This window comes from Musa acuminata, chromosome BXJ3-2 (genome assembly GCF_036884655.1).
Source record: "Musa acuminata AAA Group cultivar baxijiao chromosome BXJ3-2, Cavendish_Baxijiao_AAA, whole genome shotgun sequence".
NCBI classification, from domain to species: Eukaryota; Viridiplantae; Streptophyta; class Magnoliopsida; order Zingiberales; family Musaceae; genus Musa; species Musa acuminata.
In genome coordinates, this window is record NC_088350.1 from 32,054,026 (window position 1) to 32,076,991 (window position 22,966).

At 36.7% G+C, this 22,966-nt stretch overlaps 3 protein-coding genes across 15 annotated transcripts in view; 2 read left to right on the forward strand and 1 right to left on the reverse strand.

The window, feature by feature from the left end:
- Positions 1-9,373, forward strand: part of LOC135631733 (insulin-degrading enzyme-like 1, peroxisomal) — a 50,399-nt gene extending 41,026 nt beyond the window's left edge. The window contains exons 20-26 of the mRNA XM_065139548.1: positions 946-1,147; positions 1,220-1,428; positions 6,491-6,615; positions 6,689-6,740; positions 6,814-6,900; positions 8,701-8,823; positions 8,907-9,373. Coding sequence (XP_064995620.1) covers positions 946-1,147; positions 1,220-1,428; positions 6,491-6,615; positions 6,689-6,740; positions 6,814-6,900; positions 8,701-8,823; positions 8,907-9,158 — 1,050 coding nt within the window. The 3' untranslated portion in view covers positions 9,159-9,373. The remainder of the gene's footprint in view (positions 1-945; positions 1,148-1,219; positions 1,429-6,490; positions 6,616-6,688; positions 6,741-6,813; positions 6,901-8,700; positions 8,824-8,906) is intronic.
- A 2,840-nt stretch (positions 9,374-12,213) lies between these two features.
- Positions 12,214-12,774, forward strand: LOC135631606 (ethylene-responsive transcription factor 2-like). The gene has a single exon (XM_065139344.1). It carries the CDS (start codon positions 12,214-12,216, stop codon positions 12,772-12,774), a length of 561 nt encoding a protein of 186 aa, XP_064995416.1.
- Positions 12,775-14,484: 1,710 nt separating this feature from the next.
- Positions 14,485-22,966, reverse strand: part of LOC103975259 (glycine--tRNA ligase, chloroplastic/mitochondrial 2) — a 59,664-nt gene continuing 51,182 nt past the window's right edge. For 6 of the 13 annotated variants that reach the window (XM_065139594.1, XM_009390172.3, XM_018819493.2 and 3 more), the window contains 8 exons: positions 21,875-21,965; positions 21,705-21,809; positions 21,581-21,619; positions 20,394-20,483; positions 18,574-18,675; positions 16,570-16,651; positions 16,375-16,460; positions 14,485-14,821 (listed from right to left, as the gene is read on the reverse strand). In XM_065139594.1, the coding sequence (XP_064995666.1) occupies positions 14,723-14,821; positions 16,375-16,460; positions 16,570-16,651; positions 18,574-18,675; positions 20,394-20,483; positions 21,581-21,619; positions 21,705-21,809; positions 21,875-21,965 (694 nt within the window). In that variant the 3' untranslated portion in view covers positions 14,485-14,722. Of the gene's footprint in view, positions 14,822-16,374; positions 16,461-16,569; positions 16,652-17,724; positions 17,920-18,256; positions 18,438-18,573; positions 18,676-20,051; positions 20,123-20,393; positions 20,484-21,580; positions 21,620-21,704; positions 21,810-21,874; positions 21,966-22,966 lie in introns of those variants that run through there. The other 7 variants (XR_010494490.1, XR_010494489.1, XR_010494491.1 and 4 more) reach the window with 7 other exon arrangements.

Sequence of the window (22,966 nt, forward strand, 5' to 3'; positions counted from 1 at the left end):
CTGCCGGAGTTTGTACTTTTCGTGAAATCCTTTCAATGCATTGCTTCAACCAAAGCTATGTAATTCATATTGACTGCTTTGAAAGGAAAATCCATTCTGTATATATGGTGGTTAAGAAATGCTTAAGGTCTGGTGCAACTTGTGATCTGCGGGTATGCATGAATGAGATAGGTTGTTTACCTAGTTTGCATCATGAAAGAAGCGCTCCTGCCAGAACTTAGAATGTGTGTTACCCCCTTAAAGCTAAAGAAGCTGGTGTTTAATTGGACAAGAATAAAAATGAAGCTAAGTCACAAGTTTACCTGGGATGGGTTGTTACTTTCATATTCTAAGAGATTTGGAAAGCAAAGGATAAGTGTATCTTTTGAGAAGGTATAACTTCTGCTGACTTCACTATTGAGAAGTTGATTATAAGCCTCTTAGAATGGAGAATTGATGTTGCATAGAGAATACTGACTAATTTTGGGAATTCTATGTGCCTTTGAAACACATCTTCTATTCTTTGTTCTCTCTTTTGTTTTTCATGTTTTTAGTGAAATAAGTTGGACAGTTCTATAATGTTACTTGAAAAATAATAAAATTTCAACAACATTGTGTCACTACTGTTATTCTATAAGATTCTCATTGGTTTCCTTGCATATTTTCCCTTAAAATGACCTGAAATATTCAAAATCTTTTTACCATAAGTGTACATGTAACTGCTAATTAAAAAGGTGCTGATAGTTTTTTTATCAAATATAATTGTTACTAACATATTTTAGATGATCATTGAATAATTTTATGTAAAAAGATCCATTCTCTCTCATATTTCTTTCTTGCTCCTATTTTCATCTTTCATGCTATTTCAGTAAATGATAAAGTTTACACCTTTGTGGTTTATGTCATAGCTGATTTAGTCACTCGATTGTTCCCCAACAAAACTTGTCTTTTTTATATATTTATCAGGAATCTGTTATCAAGGAGTATCAAAATTTTAAGTTTCAACAGCCATATAAGCAAGCATTGTACCATTGTTCATTGTTACTAGAGGACCACACCTGGCCTTGGAGTGATAAACTTGAAGTCCTACCACATCTTGAAGCAAATCATCTTGCACAATTCTCAACCATCATGCTGGAGAAGACCTTCTTAGAATTCTATATTGCAGGTTAGCATTGCTGAATAAGTGAACTTAAAAGTTGTACCATGTAATTTTCTTGTTCCATGTTAACTATTGCAGGAAACATTGAGCCAAATGAAGCAGATTCAATAGTTCAGCATATTGAAGATATATTGTTCAAGTCTACTCATCCCAAGTGCAAACCTCTTTTCCCATCACAGCATCTGACAAACAGAGTCATAAAACTTGAGCGAGGTTTATGTTACTATTACCCCATTGAAGTCTTGAATGAGAAGGATGAGAATTCTGCCCTAGTCCACTATATTCAGGTGCACTTCTTTGTTTCATCATGTTTAAAATGTTGTTATCTCATACAGTGATACTTTCCTTACCTTTAATCACAAATGTGAAACATTTATAGATAATTTTCCTTTTTAAATATCAACTGTTTAAGTACTGCAATAGTATTGAAGTATCTTTCACTAATATTATTGAAAAAGGATTAGCTTTGTTGGACATGAGTGCTTGACTGGTTCTAACACATGCAAGGCATGTCTATCCATAATTCATGTTATTAGCTGATTCAGTACCCATAAGCTTGATCCTTATTCTTATTGTGCAAGGCTGATCATATTGTGGCCTGTTTTTTGTCCTTACAGTAAAAAAACAATTGGAGTCAGCTAGAACTAATTGAACTTAACTGGAGTTGGCCAAAATTGACATATTATAACCTATTTGATAGCCTCAAATGACAAAAATGAAGGGAGGAGGCGAGGAGCAGAACGAGAGAAAAGAGAAGAGGGAAATCATGATAAAAATGAAAGATAAAATGAGAACCTAATGACTATAGTTGCAGATTCTGCTTCTGTTGCATTTTCTATTCTGTGGAAGCATCACATTTACTGCTTGTCACCGATTGTTGCAATGTAAGCCATCCACATCATTGAAAATAGAACATGTTGCAATTTCAGAATATAGTTATTTTATGAACATTAAAGCCATTAACAGGTCATATTATACAAATTGATCAAAATCAAGGTCGATACGACAGCGCACCGGTACGTGGATCAGAGTAAACTGGGTGGCGTATATGATATAAGGCTTGTACCTCTATAAGGTGGTACAGGCAATGTACCAGACTTTTTGTCTTTTCTTTTTCTTTTAGGTACGCTGCACGGACTGGTACGATACTTGTCCGAGCCCTGATTGGTACGCTATCAGCGCATGAAATTACAAACCTTGATCAATATAAAAATTCTTGTTCACATTAAACCACTTTTTAAGACTAAAAATTCATAGGCAATTCTATTAAAAAAGGCTGGATGACATGTGGATGTTTCATCCTAGTGGGGTTGCCTTTAAATAAATTTGATCTTATTCTGTTGCGGTACCCCTGGACTCTTCATATTCACATTCTCATTGGCCTATCTTTCAGGCTAACCCATTTTCCTCAACTCATAATTGGATTCAGTTACAGTGGAGTAAGTCCGACTTGTGATGGGGATGATTTCAGGATGACTTTTTGACAATTTTTTGATCGTGCACTTATAAGTAATGATTTTAGGAAACTTTTAGGAAGCTTAAGGATTACTGCCTGTTAAGCTATCTTTATTTGATGTTTTTGTGCAGTCATTTCTCAGACCTCTCATGTTGTTTCTTTTTTCTTATTCTGCTTTTGCTTTCTTTTTCTTTTTACTTCAATCATGCTATTTGTAATAAGCCTGCAGCTTTGCTACGTTGCCTTGAAAATTTGAAGTTATATTATTTGTACACAAGAAACTTAATCGTAGGAAAAGAGAGAAGCTTTGCAGTCTCTTGTATTCATTTTGTCCCGTATAGTTGATGTATTGCAATACTGTCAGCTGGCTAAATTTAGAGCCCTCATAAAATTAGCTTATGTTGCCTAAAATCCATCTGGTGCTTGGGGAAGAAGACCCTAATTATGGTGATATATGTATGTGCATTCAGCATATGTGAAAATTTTTTTACATCTATGATGTTAGGTCTTCTTCATCTCTTTGGTTTTCAGATTATGGAGTAAATCCTGATTTTCCATATGTTTTCATGAAAGTTGGGTATAGATGAGAGAAAAAATGGTTCAAAGAGATGAAAGTTTCAAGTTGCCAATCTCACTGTATTAAGGCTTCAGACTTGTTTTGGATAAAATACTCAAAACTAGATTGTGAAAATTTAGTATGGGTCATTCTAAACAAAGCCAACTAAACTGCATCTTTTTCTCTTTTTCTGCATTTTTTTGGCTTTTTTTTCTAAACTTGGTATGTATTGGCTTGGATTCATACCAATACGAGCTAGAACCTATCCATATCCAATAACAACAATAGTAAAGCCATGAAGACCCAACTATTTGTTGTCAACTAGATGGATCTTTTATTGCTATTTAGATATGTGAAGAATCATTTTCTTAGTTAAGAATCTGAAGTTTTTATTTATCTCTTACGAATCTGTAGATCTTAGCACATGTCTTTACCATACTAAAATCAATAATTCTGACTCATTTTATCTTCTGTTGAAGCGATATCGAATTAATCACAAATTAAAACATATATTTTCCTATCTTTCCTTGTAACTCTATGCATGAACGTATCTTCAATATCTAATTGATCATAGATAAAAACATTTATTTTCCTCTCTTTATTTATTTTTTTTATCTTTTCTGATAACTCCACAAATCAATCTTAATATTCTCATCAAAGTAATAAAAACTTATTTCTTAATTATTCAACACTTGGACCCATATGGCATTAGTGTAGTCAAAAGTACTATGCTTCATGGTCTCAAAATGCTCGAGGCGCTAGGCGCTTGCTTGAGTGAAGTGAGACGCTATCAAATATTATAATTTAAAAATTATATATCATGATTAATAAAAAAGGACTAAAACTAAAATAACACATCAAACTTGTATTCATTTAAAGTACCAAACTACATTGTCCATATCCAATAACAAAAATGACAAAACAAAATAAGATGTGCAACTTTAACTACAGCAAGAGGAATAATAATTGACATTTTACTGATTCACTATGGCAAATAAGGCAGCTGCTGTTCACTACAGAAGGCAGGTACTATTCACTACAGCAGGCAGCTGCTGTTCTCAACTTTACATGCATAAAGTTGTATCTTATGCATGCACAGTACATCCTAATGTTGTTGGAACAACATCAGGTGTCCAAGGAAATCATACAAACTAATGCACAGACCCACTTTATGTGGGAATGCTCAAATGCTATTTCTGCTAAAAGCTTTCCACCCAATCAACAATAGGCAACAAACACTCGTTGCATCCATACCTGATTTTTGCAAAACTGAATTCCAAACCGATTCATCAGGTAGAAAACATAACCTCTAGAAATTTCATGAAAAAAAATCCAAAACTCAAGCATAAAAACATCCAAAGAAACAATTCCAATTTCCATATTCTTCAAATTTGACACATCAAAAATGAGCGAAGAGCGAGGAACGTAGGACGGTAGGAGGGCTGTGATGAACGAGGAAGAGGGAAGAGAGATTGGGGAAGAGGGGGGAGACGGGGGGCTGTGGTGAATGTAGGAGGGTTGCGATGGTGAACTTAGGAGGGCTGTGGTGAACGTGACAGAGGTAGGAGGGAGGAGGGAGGGGGAGAAAGAGAGATATATCTGGAGGGAAGGGAAGAAGACGCTGCCACTGGAGGAAGACACCATCGCTGTCGTTGCTATCGTCGTTTTCCAATGGGAGGAACTCTGCTGCCATGAGAAATGCACTGGGGAAAGGACTTCTGCGTTAGGCCACTCGTGGGTGGTGGTTTCTTTGATAGATACATGGTTTAATTGAACCATATAAGTATTTTGGTTCAACTCAGTTTCGACCTAGCCTGAGTTGAACTAGGCGGGTGATCAGCCCGCCCAGCGCCTGGGTCGCACCTGAGTCAAGTCGTCTACCCTGTCCAATAGGCGGGCACTCGGGCCTCGCCTCGCCCGGCCGCCTAGGTGAGTGCCTGGACGCCCGGTGACTTCACTGTATAGCATTGTTGTTATAACAACTATCTTATAACACTTTGACCCGTATAGCAACTATCTCACAATACCCAATGATCCCATAGAATTCCTGATGCCTCTACCAACTATCTTATAACAATCCTCTATTCATCATGCATCTTTATGAAACTCATAATTTAATTGAATAAGCTTGCCAGCAAGCTATTTCTTGGTCTTTTAAACTCTTTCAAACCTCAATAAAAATACCACTATGTCCCACACTCTTACTTATTTTCACCTCCTTTAAGCTTTTTTGCTTTACCTCACTTGGTCTAATTTTCTGTACTAATTTGTGATTACTAAACCTATCACTCTTTTCCATCTTTAAAGCTAATTCATTTATAGAATGTTCATTAAATAATTTATAAAATTAATTTCTCAATCTTTTCTTAATTTCATTATCATTAATAAGCATTTTTTTTCTTCATCTTTAATACATCTAATATTACCTAAATTTTTGAGCTTTCTTTTTTGCAATTTGATAGGTATCATTTTTGCCATCCTTAGTATCAAACTTGTTGTAAAAATTATCATAATCCTTATATCCTACCATACTAGAAGCTCTTTTGGCCTCTTTTTATATTTGAAGTATTTTTAGATTTTTTTGTCACATTTACTTTTTTTTGCTAGTCTTTAAAGCATAATCTTTTAGATTACATCTTTTGTATCTTTAGATTCTCCAATTATTAAGCTCCTAATCTTATTATCATTCTCATAAGTTTGGATATCACCCTTATTCTTGTAATCTCAATGTTATCCTTGTCTAAGTTTTGATCGTCCTCTTTATCCATCTTATTTTTGAAATTCTTATATTATTATCTTTAAAATGTCACCATCCAGGCCTAGTAAATCTAGGGTCTTTTTCTTTCTTCATTTTCTTAGCAAATATCTAATACTATCAACCTGCATTGATTCGTTGAGCCTTCAGGTATAACCTTACAATTCTTAATTACTTTATCCACCATTCTAGTGAGAAAAAAGCTATCTGACGATAGATACCTGGAATTAAAAAACTTGATTGGTAGAGTGTCCATTTTACTTTATGTACAACGACAAGACCCATTCCACTTATTTCCACTTATTGCATGTGTAATGTTATGTTCACTCTGGTACAATTTATTACTACATGGCTTGTTATGCCACACATGTACAGAAGCTGTGATATTACTGGCTTTTGACCACAACCCAAAATGTTACAAAAATTAAAGCCTGTATTATTAGCAGTGAGTACTCTTGCCTAATACCACCAAAACATCCCTCTGACTGTTAAATTGGAATTATTTGGGATATCACAATATCGTCTCTTGTGATTATAACATTTTTGTAGGATAATTGGTTAATATCAGGTCATTATGTGCAGGTTCATCAAGATGATATCAAGTTAAATGTTAAACTTCAGCTTTTTGCTCTAATTGCCAAGCAAGCAGCATTCCATCAGCTTCGATCAGTTGAGCAACTTGGTTATATAACTGCACTTGTGCAAAGGTATGTGGAAATTCTTTTTCCACTCCTATGTAGATTCAACATGTGTGGCTAACTCTAAATATCACATACTTAGGAATGACTCTGGAGTTAGGGGAGTGCAGATCATAATTCAATCTACAATAAAGGTGAACCTCAATAACACTTTCTGATATACATATTTTTTTTACTTTTAGATTTAACTTATTTTTGACTTTTCAGGATCCAGCATATCTTGATGGTAGAGTCAATGCTTTTCTGGAGATGTTTGAAAGTAAACTTTATGAAATGACTAATGAAGAATACAAGGTTGGTCACCAGTACTTTTTTCCTGGCGATTTTAAATTTATCTTGCTTAGGGACTTTGACTTGACTGTGTCACTAGTTCTGGGCTTTTGCTTTAGTTCATCGTGTTTATAGCTAATTGTAATACATGCTGTTAGAGGTTAGGAATGCAATTCTGTTATTCAAAATATATAAGAAGTTAAATTCTAATTCTGTAGAAATTGCTCACAAGATTTTGAATTTTTTAATTTGCATTTGCATATTTGTTTGAATTCTGTACTAATTTTACCAAAATATATTACTTTATGCTAGTTAATCCAAATTCTGACATTATTTTTCTCTATTAAGACAAGAGAGGATAACCTTTGTTTCTGTTGTGCATGATTTTTTATCAACAAAATGTTTGTAGTATACAGATGCTTGACATAGGATTAATTTGATAATAAACCACCACCATGTACTGAGGCGTATCGACGGTATACTGGGGCGTACCGATGGTATGCTCAAAATCATCAAAAAAATCTTCAAAAATACTTGAAAAATAAAAAAAAAGTTAGATTAGGGTTTTTAAGTTAGAAATAAATATAAATTTAGTATAATTTTAGCAAAAATAATGTAGATTGATCCAATATCGATCAATTTTTTTATTAAATCATCATTAAAACTATTAATTATAGTATTAAAAAAGTTAATTAAAACCTAATTAAACCTATTATAAAATCACAAACATATGATCCAATCCTTAATATGCTTATAATATAAAGATTTAACCTATTAATTGTCTAATTTCGAAAAATAAATATTAAACATACTAATCACAATATTAAAGACCTTAATTACTTCCTAATTAACACTATTCTATCATAAAAAATATATCAAACAACATATTTAACATTAAGTCATACACCACATGGAATATGCTTAATCATCTCATAAATCAATAAAAAATTAGAAAGAGAATACATACCGCTTGATTAGAATGTTCATCCTCTTAATCCTCTCAAATTAGTCTTCTAAATTTAATCCAATCCACAAATTATAGCTTTGTTGAGTTTAGGAGAGTGAAAATGCGATAAAAAAAGAGATGCGAGTGAAAATAATTTAAGAAAGTTTAAGAGATTAAGAAAATGAAATTGACTACTTGAATGATCTAGCCCTAGATTTACACAAGCATTTCAAGCTAGCATGAAATATGGGCATAAAAATCTGTTTAGAAATTAATAGGAGATAGAAACAAAGAACATCTCCGAAGCATGCTATATTTAAGCTGTGGGGCCTGCTGTTAGTGATAGATGTTCGGTCCTGTTGATCAAGGGACAAAGTCCAGGATAAAGGCTTGTTTCAGAAGCCAGTTTACAATGGAATAGTACCTGGATCCCTCTCTTTTCTAGATCATAAGCTTCTATAAATTGTGGCCTTATTTGGTATGCCGGAAAGTAGGGGATAAAAGAGTTCCAAACAGAAAGAAATCACATCAGGGTCCTTCAAAAAAGAAAAATCATTCTCTGGGAGAAATAGTGCTGACTTTGGAAGCTTTTTTGCAAGAACAGATTTCCACCAGGTGGGTAAGAATTGAACCTTGAATAGGTAGTTTTCTCATAATAGCTTCTTTTTCTGAAAATATTTTGCAAAGCTCTATGTTTCTACCAAAAAAAAATCTCCTCTCATGAAAATCCTTTTCCAATGTTTCCCTGATGCTTTCATGGCAACCAATTTTCTTCATTGTATTTTGTATCTAGGGTTCCTAATATGTTGAGTATAGAATATCAAATTATGATGTCTGTGATCAATTTGAGGACTAACAGTTCAAACAAAAAATCTCAGAGCAATGTTAATGCACTCATTGATATGAAACTTGAGAAACACAAGAACTTGCGGGAGGAGTCTGCTTTTTATTGGAGGGAAATTGTTGATGGAACTCTGAAGTTCGACAGAAGAGAGGCTGAGGTAAAGGCTTGAGATTACATCATTAGATGACTATTTTGCTATTTGACTTGTCTAATTCTGCATAATTATCTGACAAATTACAGGTTGCAGCATTAAGAGAGCTTAGCAAGGAAGAACTGTTAGATTTTTTCAGTACATATGTCAAAGTTGATGCACCACAAAGAAAAACACTAAGTGTGCAAGTCTATGGTGGCCTCCACACTGCTGAGTACAAAAAGGTAGTCCAGGAAGCCGATACACACAAAGTTTGTCAAATCAAAGACATATTTAGCTTCAGAAGATCGAGGCCCTTGTATGGTTCCTTCAAAGGAGGCCTTGGCCATATGAAACTATGATCTCTTTTACAAGGAACTAAATGCACTACAGAAGACCAGGCGATAAATTTTCTTGTACATGAAGCTCATTGCAAATATTTGTATGTTATTCATTTATAATCCATTGCAAAGATATTGTTAGAATAAGTTTGGATTTCATTCAGATTACAAGAAGTATTTGTACACACAGAATGCTTCTCAAATTGGTTATTGGAAAAATTCCTGGTCAGCTGTAATTCTCATTTTGTTTAATTGTGTCCGGGAACCCCTTTCTGTTACCACGCAAGATATTGATGATTAGAATAGTGGATTTGGTGAAACATTTGTTCGTTTCTGCTTGCAAATTTTGATTTACGCACATCACTGAATGTATCAGTTGTAGTTGGTAACGAAAATATAAATGCAGTGGAAAGTAATATTTTGATGATTTCATTTGTTAACCAATAAATGTGCTGCGTCAATTGTGGGATCTCACAATTTTCATATGAAACGTGAGGTTTCATGATAACAGACACAAATGTGAAGTGTCTTGGTTGTTCACGCACCGTCCATTCAATGGATATGAAAAGATTGTACTGTCTCACCAATTCTATTCTGTAGTGTACCATGAAAAAGCGGATTAGTACGTTTTATTTCGAGGTCCGCCCGCCGCCACAAACATCATTTTATGGCGGATAAGTATGCCATCAGCTAAATCAACCAAGTCGCTTAGATTTCTTTCCTTAACTCAAATAGAGTTTTTCTAAATATGTTTGGAAATTACTTCTTCCTCATCTTTAATAAGACACGTGCAAACGGGAATTATTAATCCTGCAAACTTAAAAAGAGAAAAAAAAAAAATAGAATACGGGAAAAAATTGCCTGAAAAAATAGAAAGAGAATTTGACGCTGCATATCGGTCTATCCTTAGCTTTTTAACAAACCTACATAGTGCCATGTCATTCGGGCTAATTATAGATTAATATCATATAGTTATAAAAGTAAAATAAAATATTTAATTTTATTTATCATAATATCATCGACTTTACTAACGGATGAATGACATAAAAATAATGGGTCAAAATATAGTTTCAATGATGGTGGCGGACGATGACATTGTGAGTGGTTGTTGTGATGGTGGTCGGTGACGATGTAGTGGTCGGCCTTATCAATATATAGCCGAACATTGATGAAGAGGATGAAGAGCAAGCAGAGCGGTGAGACATCTACGTCGACATCGGAGGAGGAAAAGGAGAAAGGTGAGGCATCTACGTCGGCATCGTGCCACTCTATCTCCTCTTCCTCTTCTAGCGTCACTCTGCATTGGGGCCGGAGGAGAAAGAGGAGGTACGTGAGGAATCTACATCACCAATGATAAGAAGGGAAGAGGAAGACGAAGCAGGTGAAGCAAAGAGGATACGATCGATTGATCTCGAAATCCTAGGCAAAATGACAATTCCCATTCGGAAGGCTAACCACAATGCGATGATTTATCGTTTCTTTGTTGTCTCGCTTGTTGTATCCGTTGCCGCCATCTTTCTGATACTCTCCCCACCACCACGGCGCCGAAGGTGAGCGAGAAGGAGGATGAGGGTTTATTATCTCTCCCACTATCGAATTTGTACTCTTTAGGCCTCCATTTTATGCGATGATTAATTCTCGTCGTCCAATCGAATACCCTATGATCGTGGGCGAAGTTGTTCCGAAAGTAGGTTACCACCATGCTGTTGTGACCGGGGTGTATGTATCGTTCACACGTTAGCTAAAGCTTAAGAGCATAAATTAAGTGTGCCTTTTCGCCAAGCTTGCTCGCAACCTCTCTCTCATTATCGTTGCCCATCACTCCTTTTTTGAATGATTGAATCTACAATGCCACTCGACGAAGCAATCGTTCAAGGATTTGAATACATTGCTGATGTAGATGTCTCATTTACATTCTCTTTCTCCTTTGGCTCCGACGTAGATGGAGAGTGGCATCGGAGGAGAAAGAGGAGGTAGAGCGGTGCAGTGCCGACACAGATAGCTCACCTCCCTCCTCTTCCTCCTTCGACTTTGACGCGGATACCTCATCGCTTTGCCTTTGTCTTCTCATTGTTGATGTTTGGATCGGCATCGATAATATCGACCACTGCATCGTTGTCATCGACCATCACCACAACAGCCACCCATGGTGTCACCATATGTTACCATCATTAAAATTATTATTTTATCTATTATTTTTATGTCATTCATGCACTTGCTGTATGTTTCGCAGTAAATAAAGTATTAGAGACTTTATTAATAAAGTCAATTATTATCTATTATTAATAAAGTCAATAACGTTAGGATAAGCAAAATTAAGTGTTTCACTTTTATAATTATAGAGATTTTAATATAAATTTTAAAATTTAAAAAATTAAAATATTAGAGAAGTCTAATTAAAAGAAATATAGTGATTGTCATGACAACCTTTAAAGCAAAATGAAATCCGCAGTACTTGCACTATTTTGTTCATGCTTCAAAATTTTCAACTGATCATCGTCATGATTAGAAGACTTGACTGTGTCAAATCCTATATGGGATCCAGGGAGAAAAAAAGGTGTCTCGTTCATGCCATGCGACCCTAATCCACGTTCACTTTCTCCGGCCGAACCCAATTAATTTATACAACTCGATTGAACTCAGACTCGCGATCAAGTATTTACCGGTTAACTCAGTGGGTTGGACTCAGATGAAGCACGCTATCCATCTTAACTTGAGCCAAATCGACGGACTTCTGACCTGGCTCGACCCAACCCATTCCCAGGAAACAATGTTGGACCGTTGACTGATTGAAGACGAATCGCAGCCACGAGAAAGCTTCCGTCAAACGTAATGTCGTTACACAAATAGTTTAATAGATCTTTCGCTCATGCAAATTATGCACGTGCAACCGTCGCTGCCAAGGAAGCATCGACGAACGTGAGAACGAATGAGAGATGCATGAACCTTACTTACCTCTCCTTCCTCTTATATCTCCTTCCCACCCCATCCCCCACCCTCCCATGTACTTACGCGAGCACATCCATCGATCTCTCCCTCTCCTCCTCCCGTTCTATTGCTCCCACCGGCCCAGAGAATGGAAATGCACCCCGACCTGACTTACCTCGAGATCATCCGCCGCTATCTCCTCGAAGAAGAGCTCACCACCACCACGATAACGTCGGGTGCCGATGGCGGTAGCAGCAATGAGCCGCCCAATGCCGTGACCGAAGTTGCGCCGCCGCAACGCACAGCGCGCGAAAGGGGGAGGAACTACAGGGGGGTAAGGCAGCGGCCGTGGGGGAAGTACGCGGCGGAGATCAGGGACCCGGGGAGGAATGGGGCGAGGTTGTGGCTGGGGACCTTCGAGACCGCGGAGGCGGCGGCGATGGCCTACGACCGCGCGGCGTTCCGCATCCGTGGCTCTCGCGCGCTGCTAAACTTCCCCCTCCTCGTCAGCTCGCAGGACGCTGCAGCGAAGAGGAAGGCGACGGAGACGCCATTGGTGGGGACTAACAAGAGAAGGAAGGGAGTGGCGGTGTCAGTTTCTTCTGCCGGTTCGGAACAAACGGTTCAGAAGAATCGATCCGGTTTAGAGACGAGCAGTGGGTTATTGATCCTCGGTTCCGAACTGGCGGCCACCGTCGGTCATATATGATGAGCATTTTATCCTTTTTAAGCAATAGTTTGTCACTCGTGCAGAAAGATTTCTTTCTTCAATCGAGAAAAAAAATGATTTTTTTCATTGAATTGACCGAAGAATATAAAATTAAAATTTTTAGTCTGATATTTTAAAGCCAAAAGCATTGCCAAGTTAACTCAATTTTGCATTGCCATGGAAGAACTGTGAATCATTCTGGCTGGAGGAGGACACATGAATCTGATGATGTGATATGGAATAGAAAGTCAAGTGTATATCTCGAGTTTGTGGCACAATTCAAGATAGACAACAATAAAGGTCACATTGAATACTCATTCATTCACCGCTCTCTAAAACGTGTGATCACACTGATCTGACAATGGCTATAAACTTTGACCTGAAGGACAGATGTTTTACATGAATCTATTGACGAGTCAAAGCTAGATTACCAGAGAAAATGTGGCAAGAATAAACTATGGTCATTTCCGACTTCAGTGAATTCCCATATTCCTTGTAGAATAACTCAAGAAAAGAAAGATTAATAAATAAAAAGGAAATGTATTAGTTCATTCATTTGTTTTTGTCTTTAATAGATTAAATATAATTTCTTTCTTGCTAACTTATGAGCAAGAAAATCTCAAAAAGGGGAATTTTCTTTTTGAAACATTCAAAAAAGGGAAAATTAAATAGGTAAACCTACAGAGGTCCTGACGGGCGAGAGAGAGAGAGAGAGGAGGCGCAGCCTCCGCGACCAGGATCTGACGGGCTCCTGTCAGATCCCCACTGAACCAGCGATGGAGGAGCAGCCTCCGCGACCAGCGACAGAGGTTGCGGGCGAGGGCGGGCCGCCACACCTCCGTCCTCGCCAGCAGCCGTTGGCGACGGCAAGGGCACGCCCGCGACTTCGTCGCCAGCGGTCGACGGCAAGCAGGGGATGCGAGGAGGTTGCACAGCCCCTCCGCAACCAACGACGGAGGTTGGGGGCGAGGGTGGGCCGTCCCCCCTCCTTCATCGCCCGCAGTTGACGGCGACGAGGGTTGCGAGCGACGGCGATGGCCGTGGAGGCTATCCCTCCGATGGGTCCAGTGGACCGACGGAGGGACCTGCTAAAAAATTACGGGTGACGTGCGAGCGAAGGCTGTGCTCGATCCGGCGGTGAGGCAGGGGTAAAATAGTCTGTCTATCACGTGACAAAAAGGCACTTATATATATATATATATATATATATATATATATATATATATATATATATATATATATATATATATATAAAATTCATTATTCATTATTATGATGGCGATTTGTGTGATGTATTTAAGATTTCTTTTTTTGTGTCCAAAACACCTATATTCATTGGATAATGCTTTCATTCCCCTTCCCTTGATTTTTGTTTTAAAAGAATTAAGTACTGAAGGAGTCTTTGATAGAACTAATAATATTAATTTTTTCCTCAATTCTTTGACTAGAAAATATCCCAGTAATTTTCTTCGTTCACATGATTCACTAAATCCACCAATTTGCCCAAGTTTCTTACAAACGAGAAGCTACTCTTTGTTTTTTTTATTCTATTTCATCATGGGTTATGACCTGACACAAAATTAAACGCAAGGGTATGGTGCAGACGCATAAAATTGGATGAAATCGGGTTCGTAATCCCAATAAGCCAACTGCAAGAGAATGCAGCACAATAACTACAGTATCTGTTTTTCCTTTCAGAGGTTTGGAGTCGAGACCAAATAAATAATTTGAATTGAACTTTGATTGTAGATAATTTACATTTGGCAATTTTTACATTGGCGTAACTCAATTTATAGTTGTGTATACAATTACAGAGCCAAGAAATCACAAAGCCTTTACATGGAAAAATTTCTCAGTAGTTGCCCAACATCACCAGGCGACAAATATTGAACATTTCTCTGGTTCTGTACATCACACGGAGTGAGGAGAATCAAGGGAGTGGGGCAATCTAAAACCCAGGCAAAACTGAGAGATCTGCTATTCCTTTTGGTAGATCTGCGATTTTCTTGAGAATTGCAAGCCTGTTGTTCTTGATTGTTTCATCCTCCTATGCATGCATAAACAGCAACAAAATTAAAGAAAATAAAGAACGAAATAGACCACATGCGCTGCTAAAAAAGGAAACTGAAATAAGTGTTCAGCAAGCATATTCTGGTAAAGACACCTTGATACCTACTTGCATTATCAGGGAAGGACATGGAAAAAGAAAGGAAAAAAAGAAAAAGAGTGGATTAAGCTTTTAGTTTAGTTGAACTAATATGGTGATATGAAATTATTCGTCTATTTCTTGACCTAGTATTAAACTTTTGAGATGCAAGTAAAAGCTCTGCAGACCAGATCATGTTGGTTCAATAGGGTTGTTCAGATTCTCAATCTAAGTACTACATCCAACAAGAAATAATTAATTTAAACCTTCATGGGTGGTTTGTGATGTTTAAGACCACCAAGAGGTGTAGAGCATTGCATCTCCATATATCGAAAAAGGTAGGTTTACCCTATCTGAGAGACTTATTTATTTCCTGTCTGTGATTACATGATGGAATGGAGAAGGTTGACTCATGATGGGGAAGTCCAACATGGCGACGTACTATTAAATAATGACTTGGCTATCTGCCATTGTCCACTCGTACTACAAGTCACTATAAGTTCAAGCTTAAGATGAGCTAAATATCAGTTATAAAGAATATTGAAAATTTTGATGAATAGAAATATGCAGGACCAAAAACAAGGATGGGTACGTGATCCTAGTTATGGACAAATGAAATGGACACCATTTTGAGGGAGGAATGATAATGATACTTAATAAAACAAATATTGAGAATGGAAATGAAATGCAAGTAATAAAGAATTAATATACCGAGATTAACTTTGTAATAAATGTTTTCTTTTTATATTTGTCAAGTTTTTTATTTTATGCATAACTATAACCAATTAAAATTTAATTACAAACCAGAAAAAATATAAAAGCTTTTCAGCGAGTATGGATGATTGAAATCATGGTGGATATTTGCTATAATATAATCTTCTAATTTATTCTATACCCACATGCAATTGATTGAAAGTTGATAAATACAAGTTTGACAAGATGCATGCCTGCAATATCCAAGTAGAAGAAAATTCATCAAATAAATCACACATTTGACAAGATGATAAGTCCTGATGAGGCTGACACCAAGGATTGTCATGCCAAGTACATGCTTAAACAGGTTGAAACATATATGCCAGAAAGGTATCAGAATGTGCCATGTTGACTTGAAACAGATGTGCCAACATATGGCTTAAATTTTGGCCTATACCATTATGCACAAGGGCATGCCTCATCACAGATACCATCTTAGAAAGGTATTTGCACATCTTTTGCCATGAAATCACTGCCGTTGGCTCACACTACAGAATCAAATCTAAAGTACTATGCAAACGATGTAAATGATAATAACCGATTAAGGATTAAACAAAATACATACAATAGATCATAATTTCATGACAATTGTTGAACATACTGGAAAACATAATTGCCATCTCATCGTATTTAAATGACATATGTAATTCATGCATCAGAAATGCTGACAAAGTTAGTGCCAAAGATAACAGAACACTTACCACCATCACAAAGACATTGTCAAAGAAATCTTCAAGTGGTTGTAGCAATAGCAAAGAAGCTTGAAAAAAACTATCCATGCTGATACCTAGAAGACAAGCAAATGGCAAACAAAACCAGCATAACATTAACAAAAGCAAGTGCAATGCAGGTAGCCGGGTACTACAATATTCAAAATTTTAAAGAATTGAAATTACCATGGTGAACCTTAGATGTAACTTCCAAGTAGGCACTCCACAAAGCTAGTTCTTCATTCCTTTCGAATGCAGCCTCGCTTACCTATTCAACAAGTTGAGGTCAGGTGGCTGTGCTTCAGTTGGCAGCATAACAAACACAACAAAAACTAATTGCCAAAACCTTTGATTGTTAGTTCTACTTTTTAAACTTCTACTTTTGACATCAGTGGCATTTGCTTTTAATAGAAAACTGAAAACTTCTCCATATAAGCAGCAGCGCTACGTTGCACTTCAGAAGTTTATAAAACAAATATAAAATAATGATCAATTAAGAAGAGCTCCAATTTAAAAATACGAATATATACAAAGTAGTGGCACTATTGCTAGGTGAAATAAGCTTAATTGCACAATAAGTTGATAGAAGTATGTGAGAGCAAAATAAAAATAAAAGAACCGAAGATGAAATATGGTAAATGGAATATAGGATGTAGACTATATCATGTAAAGAGAACAAGCATATAGAAACTAATTATTTTTATAACAATCTCAGTCAGACCCAATTAAAGCCTCTTAATGCCCTGCAAATAGCTGAAGTTTTAAGCAGGACATGTTGTACCCTTTCAGAATTTAAAGCACAAGCTTGGACTGGCATTGGCTTGAGGCCTTTGGGCTCGGGCTATTAAGCTTGAGGACCTCAGAGTTCTAATCAATCCTGAAACTGTTGGTGCATGAGCTCGTTATTTTAAACTGACAGGTGAAGGCCACAGGCCTATCTGGTCATTTGATTGCTCCACTGCATTAGCCCCGGATATCTAATCAACCAGTAAAGGGGTTAATGAGTCTTATTAAGTCATAGATGCCATTGATTTGGACCTGCACGATGAATTGTTAAGACCAAGTTTTAAAATAATGCAGTTACCTTCTAATACTGGCTGGTATTTACAGCCCCCTACAACCAACCTCTCGATAGGCTCATGGTCTTGAGCTCACCGCACAAGGGATATGACATCAAACTATACAGGGTGATTTGGTGTGGTGTAGGCTAGATCGCTTAGTAAGCTCATTGTATCAAGCTCATGGGGCAGTAAGCAAACCAATACTAAACTATACCGGGTGGTACTACTAATTGCCCAGTAGTTCTTTACTTCTTAGTATATATATATATATATATCTCACCTTTTCTTCCTTTCCATTGCATTGTTGCCACCTACTTCACATCCAGATCGCTGTCTCCTACCAGTATATCTCCTTTTTGGCCCCCCCTCCTCTAATCCTGTTCCTACTCCCTCCTCTTCTCCTCCTCCCCTCTTCCTCTCTAGTTTGGAAGGAATGACCTTTGCCGGATGTTGGTACATTGATTCGTACCTGCCACTGATTGATATTAGCATCAGACCAAGATTTTAAACTTCGGTTAAGACTATGATCTTTTACTAGAAGAAAAAAAATCTAGATGCTAGTATAACTGATCAGATGTGAGAGCCATACATGTTTAAATATTTAGAGAGATGACTTTTGATTACATATAAGAGCAATCATATCACCTTGCCAAAAAGATAGTGATTTATGTGGACGGATTATAAAGTCATATTTAATGAAAGTTTGATGAATCAACATAGATTGATGGTACTAGACATCTTTTGGAAAAAAATTAAAGAGAGAAAAGATAGAAGAAAAATTTACTAGTACTAGATAATAAGGTTCATCGTACCATGGCATACTGCTCGATATGGGCAGTATGTACTGATCTGATAAGAGACCGATATAGGCGGTATATTGGTACGCCCCCATGCACCATGTGTCAGTATACTCAGTACGACTCGGTACAGCTCGGTATGTATCTTACCGACAACCGGTCAATACACCAATATGGACCAGTAAGGAAAACCTTGCTAGATAATATAAGGATATTTAAATATAGAATGAAACAAGAGAAGGTTTTGGAATTTAAATGAAGATAATATTAATATCTAATTAGATCAGGAGCAAGACAAAGGAGACTTTGTATAGAAATATTTATATAATTACCTCAAAACTAGAATCAACATTCTTTCCACGAATAATTCTTGTCGGCCTTGAGTATGCTTGAACCACTTTTGAAAATATATCGCCTTTGGACAAGGCCTCCATCTGCATTTGACGTCAACAAAGATAAACTGGCAATTATTTACCTAAAACCAAATAAATTAAAATCTTAAGTTGAAGTCGTTAAATGATATTTTGAAAGTACTTAAAGATAATTGGCTGTTCAAACTCGAAAGAATATGCCTTAAGAATAGTTCCACTATATATATCAGAAGCCTACGGGGATGATCAGAGCAATGCAAGGAATACAAGCTCTAAAACATGAAATACCGACAGAGTTCTGTAATGGTGCTAATTCTATGGAAGCAAATAATTTTGCCATCTATGCATGAGCAAAGTCATGTATTGAGTACAAGGATATATATGTTTCCCGTATACTTGACCAAATATTTACAGCAAAGAGCAATGTGTACTATCTCAACTTTTGCAACACAAAAAATGTCAATTCTGTATGCATACTTAATTGTGTTAAGAATTTCTTTTTCTGACAAAATGAAAAACAACACTCTAAAGTCTAAACCCTGTTCTGTGTTTTATCGAAGTCATGACTTTAAGCGATTGTTCAGATCCCTTGAGCAGAATACATATGTAGAATTTCAAATAATTTTACGTTGTAATCCCTCGATTTATTCATTCTGTTGTGATCTCAGTGTTTTATCTCAAATTCTGTGACTTGATATTGTACATGTCTCCAGAACGGCATGCACTTGCATAAAATCTGCTCTCATTTTGGAATACCAGATAGCTATCAGCTTATCTCTCATTACCATGTACTGCCTTTAAAATACAAAAAAAAAAAGAAAAATCCCAAAGTCCAACTTATGCAAGTTGCATTGATCTGAACAGATGTGACCTCCACTTGTTTGGACCAAAAAAAATTGTGTAAATAATTTATCTTGCAAATAAAAATAGCATTGATTGGTTTTGCATCTAGTTGTCCAAATCATGCCATAATTTCAGTTGGCAGCATCATAAGAGACTGACACATGGATTGACAGCAAAAGTTCCACTATGTGACAGATAAACACTTCAAGTAATCATCTATTAGAAGATGGAATAATGCTGTTTTCGGAGATGTTCAATCCAGAGAGTTTTAGAGCTATCTCTGCCTCCTCTTTCTTCCGAAGAGCATAAAATTGTCATTTCCTTCAATAAATTATCTATCATCCTCAAAATGTGATGCCTAAATGCTGTAAGCTTATTCCAGTGAAGAACAGAAAGATAGACGAGTTATTGAAATTAAGAGGAAGAGAAGTAACTAAGAAGAGATACAAAAGTAGTTTAAAGATTGAAATTAATATCAAGGGTCATTCCTTGCAATTCACAAGGAATTGGACATTCAACAACGAAAGAGAAGCATACAGGATACCAACATTCTGTTCATATATAGTGCCTATGGTGCTTAACATATGGAGACCTACCTGAACTAATTACAGGAACTCTTAGCACATTGTTAAATTAAATAAAACTCCTATGCCACGCGAATATTTTTCTACAAATAAACCAAAAATAATTTGTCAGACAACAAATTATCTAGAATCACAATTTTAGACAGCTGCAAATCAGATTCCATTATTGAGTTTAAATTGCAAAATAACCTTTCCTAGTAATTCCTTGGACATGCAAAATTTTATGTGTGGTATTACACCACTCCATTCCCGCCACCAATAAAAAAGGAAAAGGTGACACAATTCATGATGACAGCAATTGCATAGTAGAGAAAACAATATTCTAAAAAAGAACAGTGACTAAATATCGCTTACTTCAATGGCTGACTGTGCAGCCAGACAAGGCCAATTTGCACGCTCTGAAAGCACTGAACGGACTATTTCTGGACTTATACCCTTATCCACCTGGCAAGAGACAATTAATCTCATAAATTTCCAAAGAAAACCATGCATTTTGCAGATTGAATGTCCATACACATGTATGTTGAGAGTAAAACATATTTGCTTCCCATCATATAAACACACAGAAAATTGCTTAGGCAGTATCAAACATTTTTTATTCTGTTTTCATTTTCAAAAATATGTTGGTGATCACCATTTCATGTCACTTTGAAAAACAGAATGTAGATGTTTCAATGAGAGTTGTGTACATTTGTTAGGCTGTCTTACTTAAATCTGTCATCTGTGATAATGGATAATGACATCTGACATAGGGGAGGCTTAAGAAAGAATGAAGCACTCTCTCCTCTTTCTGTTTGCTGTTGACTCTTGAATTGTTTTGGTTGGAAAATATGCCAACATTATTCGAGGACTAAGAAGCACAATGACTGTTCTGATATCACAATTATGCACTTTGCTGATATTACTTGATCACTATGATTTTCAGGTTGAGGAGGAGGTGGCCATGGCAGGGACCTGTGCCGGTACGAGGAGGCAGCAGCAACAATGACACAGAAGGCGGAGGAGGAGAAAAGGTTATTATTATTACTTATTTATTTGAGAAATGGTAGCAAATTGCCAACTTGTTCCATTGAGAGGGATAAAATTTCACATTAAAGTTGTTGATAAATCCAGCAAAATAAAGACAGATTGTTGTGCCGAACACCAAGGTTCGACTTCTTGTGTCGATCAGCTGGTACGGTACATACTGCTCCATACCAGTGTACCAACAAATGATACGTTGGGGCAAAGGAACTTAGGCAATCCACATCTTAGTCGCCCATCAGATCAATATGTGCCATCCATACCATACCAACTTGGGCGGTACAGCAAACCTTACTGAACACTTGGTTTCTATCCCAAACAACTATCCTACCATGCCACATCAAACATAGAAAAGTAGCAAAATAAACTAATACAGAATCAAAGATCATACATCTCTATGGCATGAGAGGTTATTACTAAAGAACATTGATCCAAGCATAACTATCTATAAAGTAAAGTTCAGTATATAAAGAATGCAACTCAATGACAAAATTATGTCATGTGGAAATGATACTTACAAGAAGTTGTTCCAATCTCCTTGTGACGAATTTTAGTACCTGAAGAACAAGGCAATAAATAATGTTGCAAGAAAACGATACATGCTTTGACAAGAAGTAACAATCAAGAATAACACTGAATTACATCAGTAATGACACTGCCGTCTATTTCTATCGGTTGGATATCTGCTACCAATCTCAAAGCATCTTCTAAGTACAAGTTCTTGTTATTCTCCACTAGTATCTGCACCTGAAAATGAAAAATAAACAGATGATATCTTGTCTATTAAAATAACATATAAATACATGACTTACTAGCCCATAAGATATTCTTCTCAAACCAAAGGGATCACTCGTGGAACTTGGTTGGCATCCAGCACCAAATAAACCCACAAGACTGTCCAGTCTGAAGCAAACATAACAAATAGCTAGTACCACCACTAGATAGACAAAACCATGGTTCTTGAACAAACAATAATTACAAGAAAAACAACCTAAATCCAGGTCAATAATGACAAAAGTTAATATGAGTGGATATGATTGTAATTCAATTTTGAGTTACTACTGAATTCTACATGCAGGTGATCCATAAAACTCAACCCAAAAGAACCATACAACAAACTGAACTGAACTCACAGAAACGAGTTCATTTCTCATGCACACTTAACAACTATGAAGGCACCATGTTGGTAAAGTCATCCATCAAATAATGCAGTCTTTCTTGGAAGAAATTTACATTGGTGGTCTCATGCAATTTGAAGTGGTTAACACTTAATACACAGATAGTAATATGTGTTTCTTGTCCACCTTGTAGGAGCATATTAATGTGTGTATGTGCTGGCCATGCTGGTCTATTATGGCAAATAGGTATAGTGCCAGAATGATTCTAGCACACGGATTTGCATCATGTCATATGCTAATGGTGTGCAAACACAACTCTTGTCAGGAAAAGGGTTAATGCCGATAAATATTGGCCAACAATTGTAGCATGCCAACATGTTATTATCACACCCATGTAAACAAAAATGAAATCTTTTTGCAAATTACCAAATTGTAGGCAACATTCCAACCAAGGTTCGAAATCTCAGTTTGGTGCTGATATCTATTGGTGAACAGATTGATACGATACTGATACATCTAGACCATAGAGAAAGAGGGAAGGAAGCGGGAGGACAAGGAAAAGAGAACGAAAAGGAGGAGGTGGAGGAGGAAGAACAGCGGAGAGGGAGGAGAAGGAAAAGAAGAAGGGGGAAGGTGGTGGACGAAGAAGAAGAGGGGGATGCAGAGGTGTACTGGTAAGAGACAAGCAAGGAGGACAAGAAGGCAGTGATGAGGCGAAGGAGGTGGCAACAACGAAGTAGCATGGAGGCAAAGGACGAGGGGAGAGAGCGCACCAGAGAAAGGAAA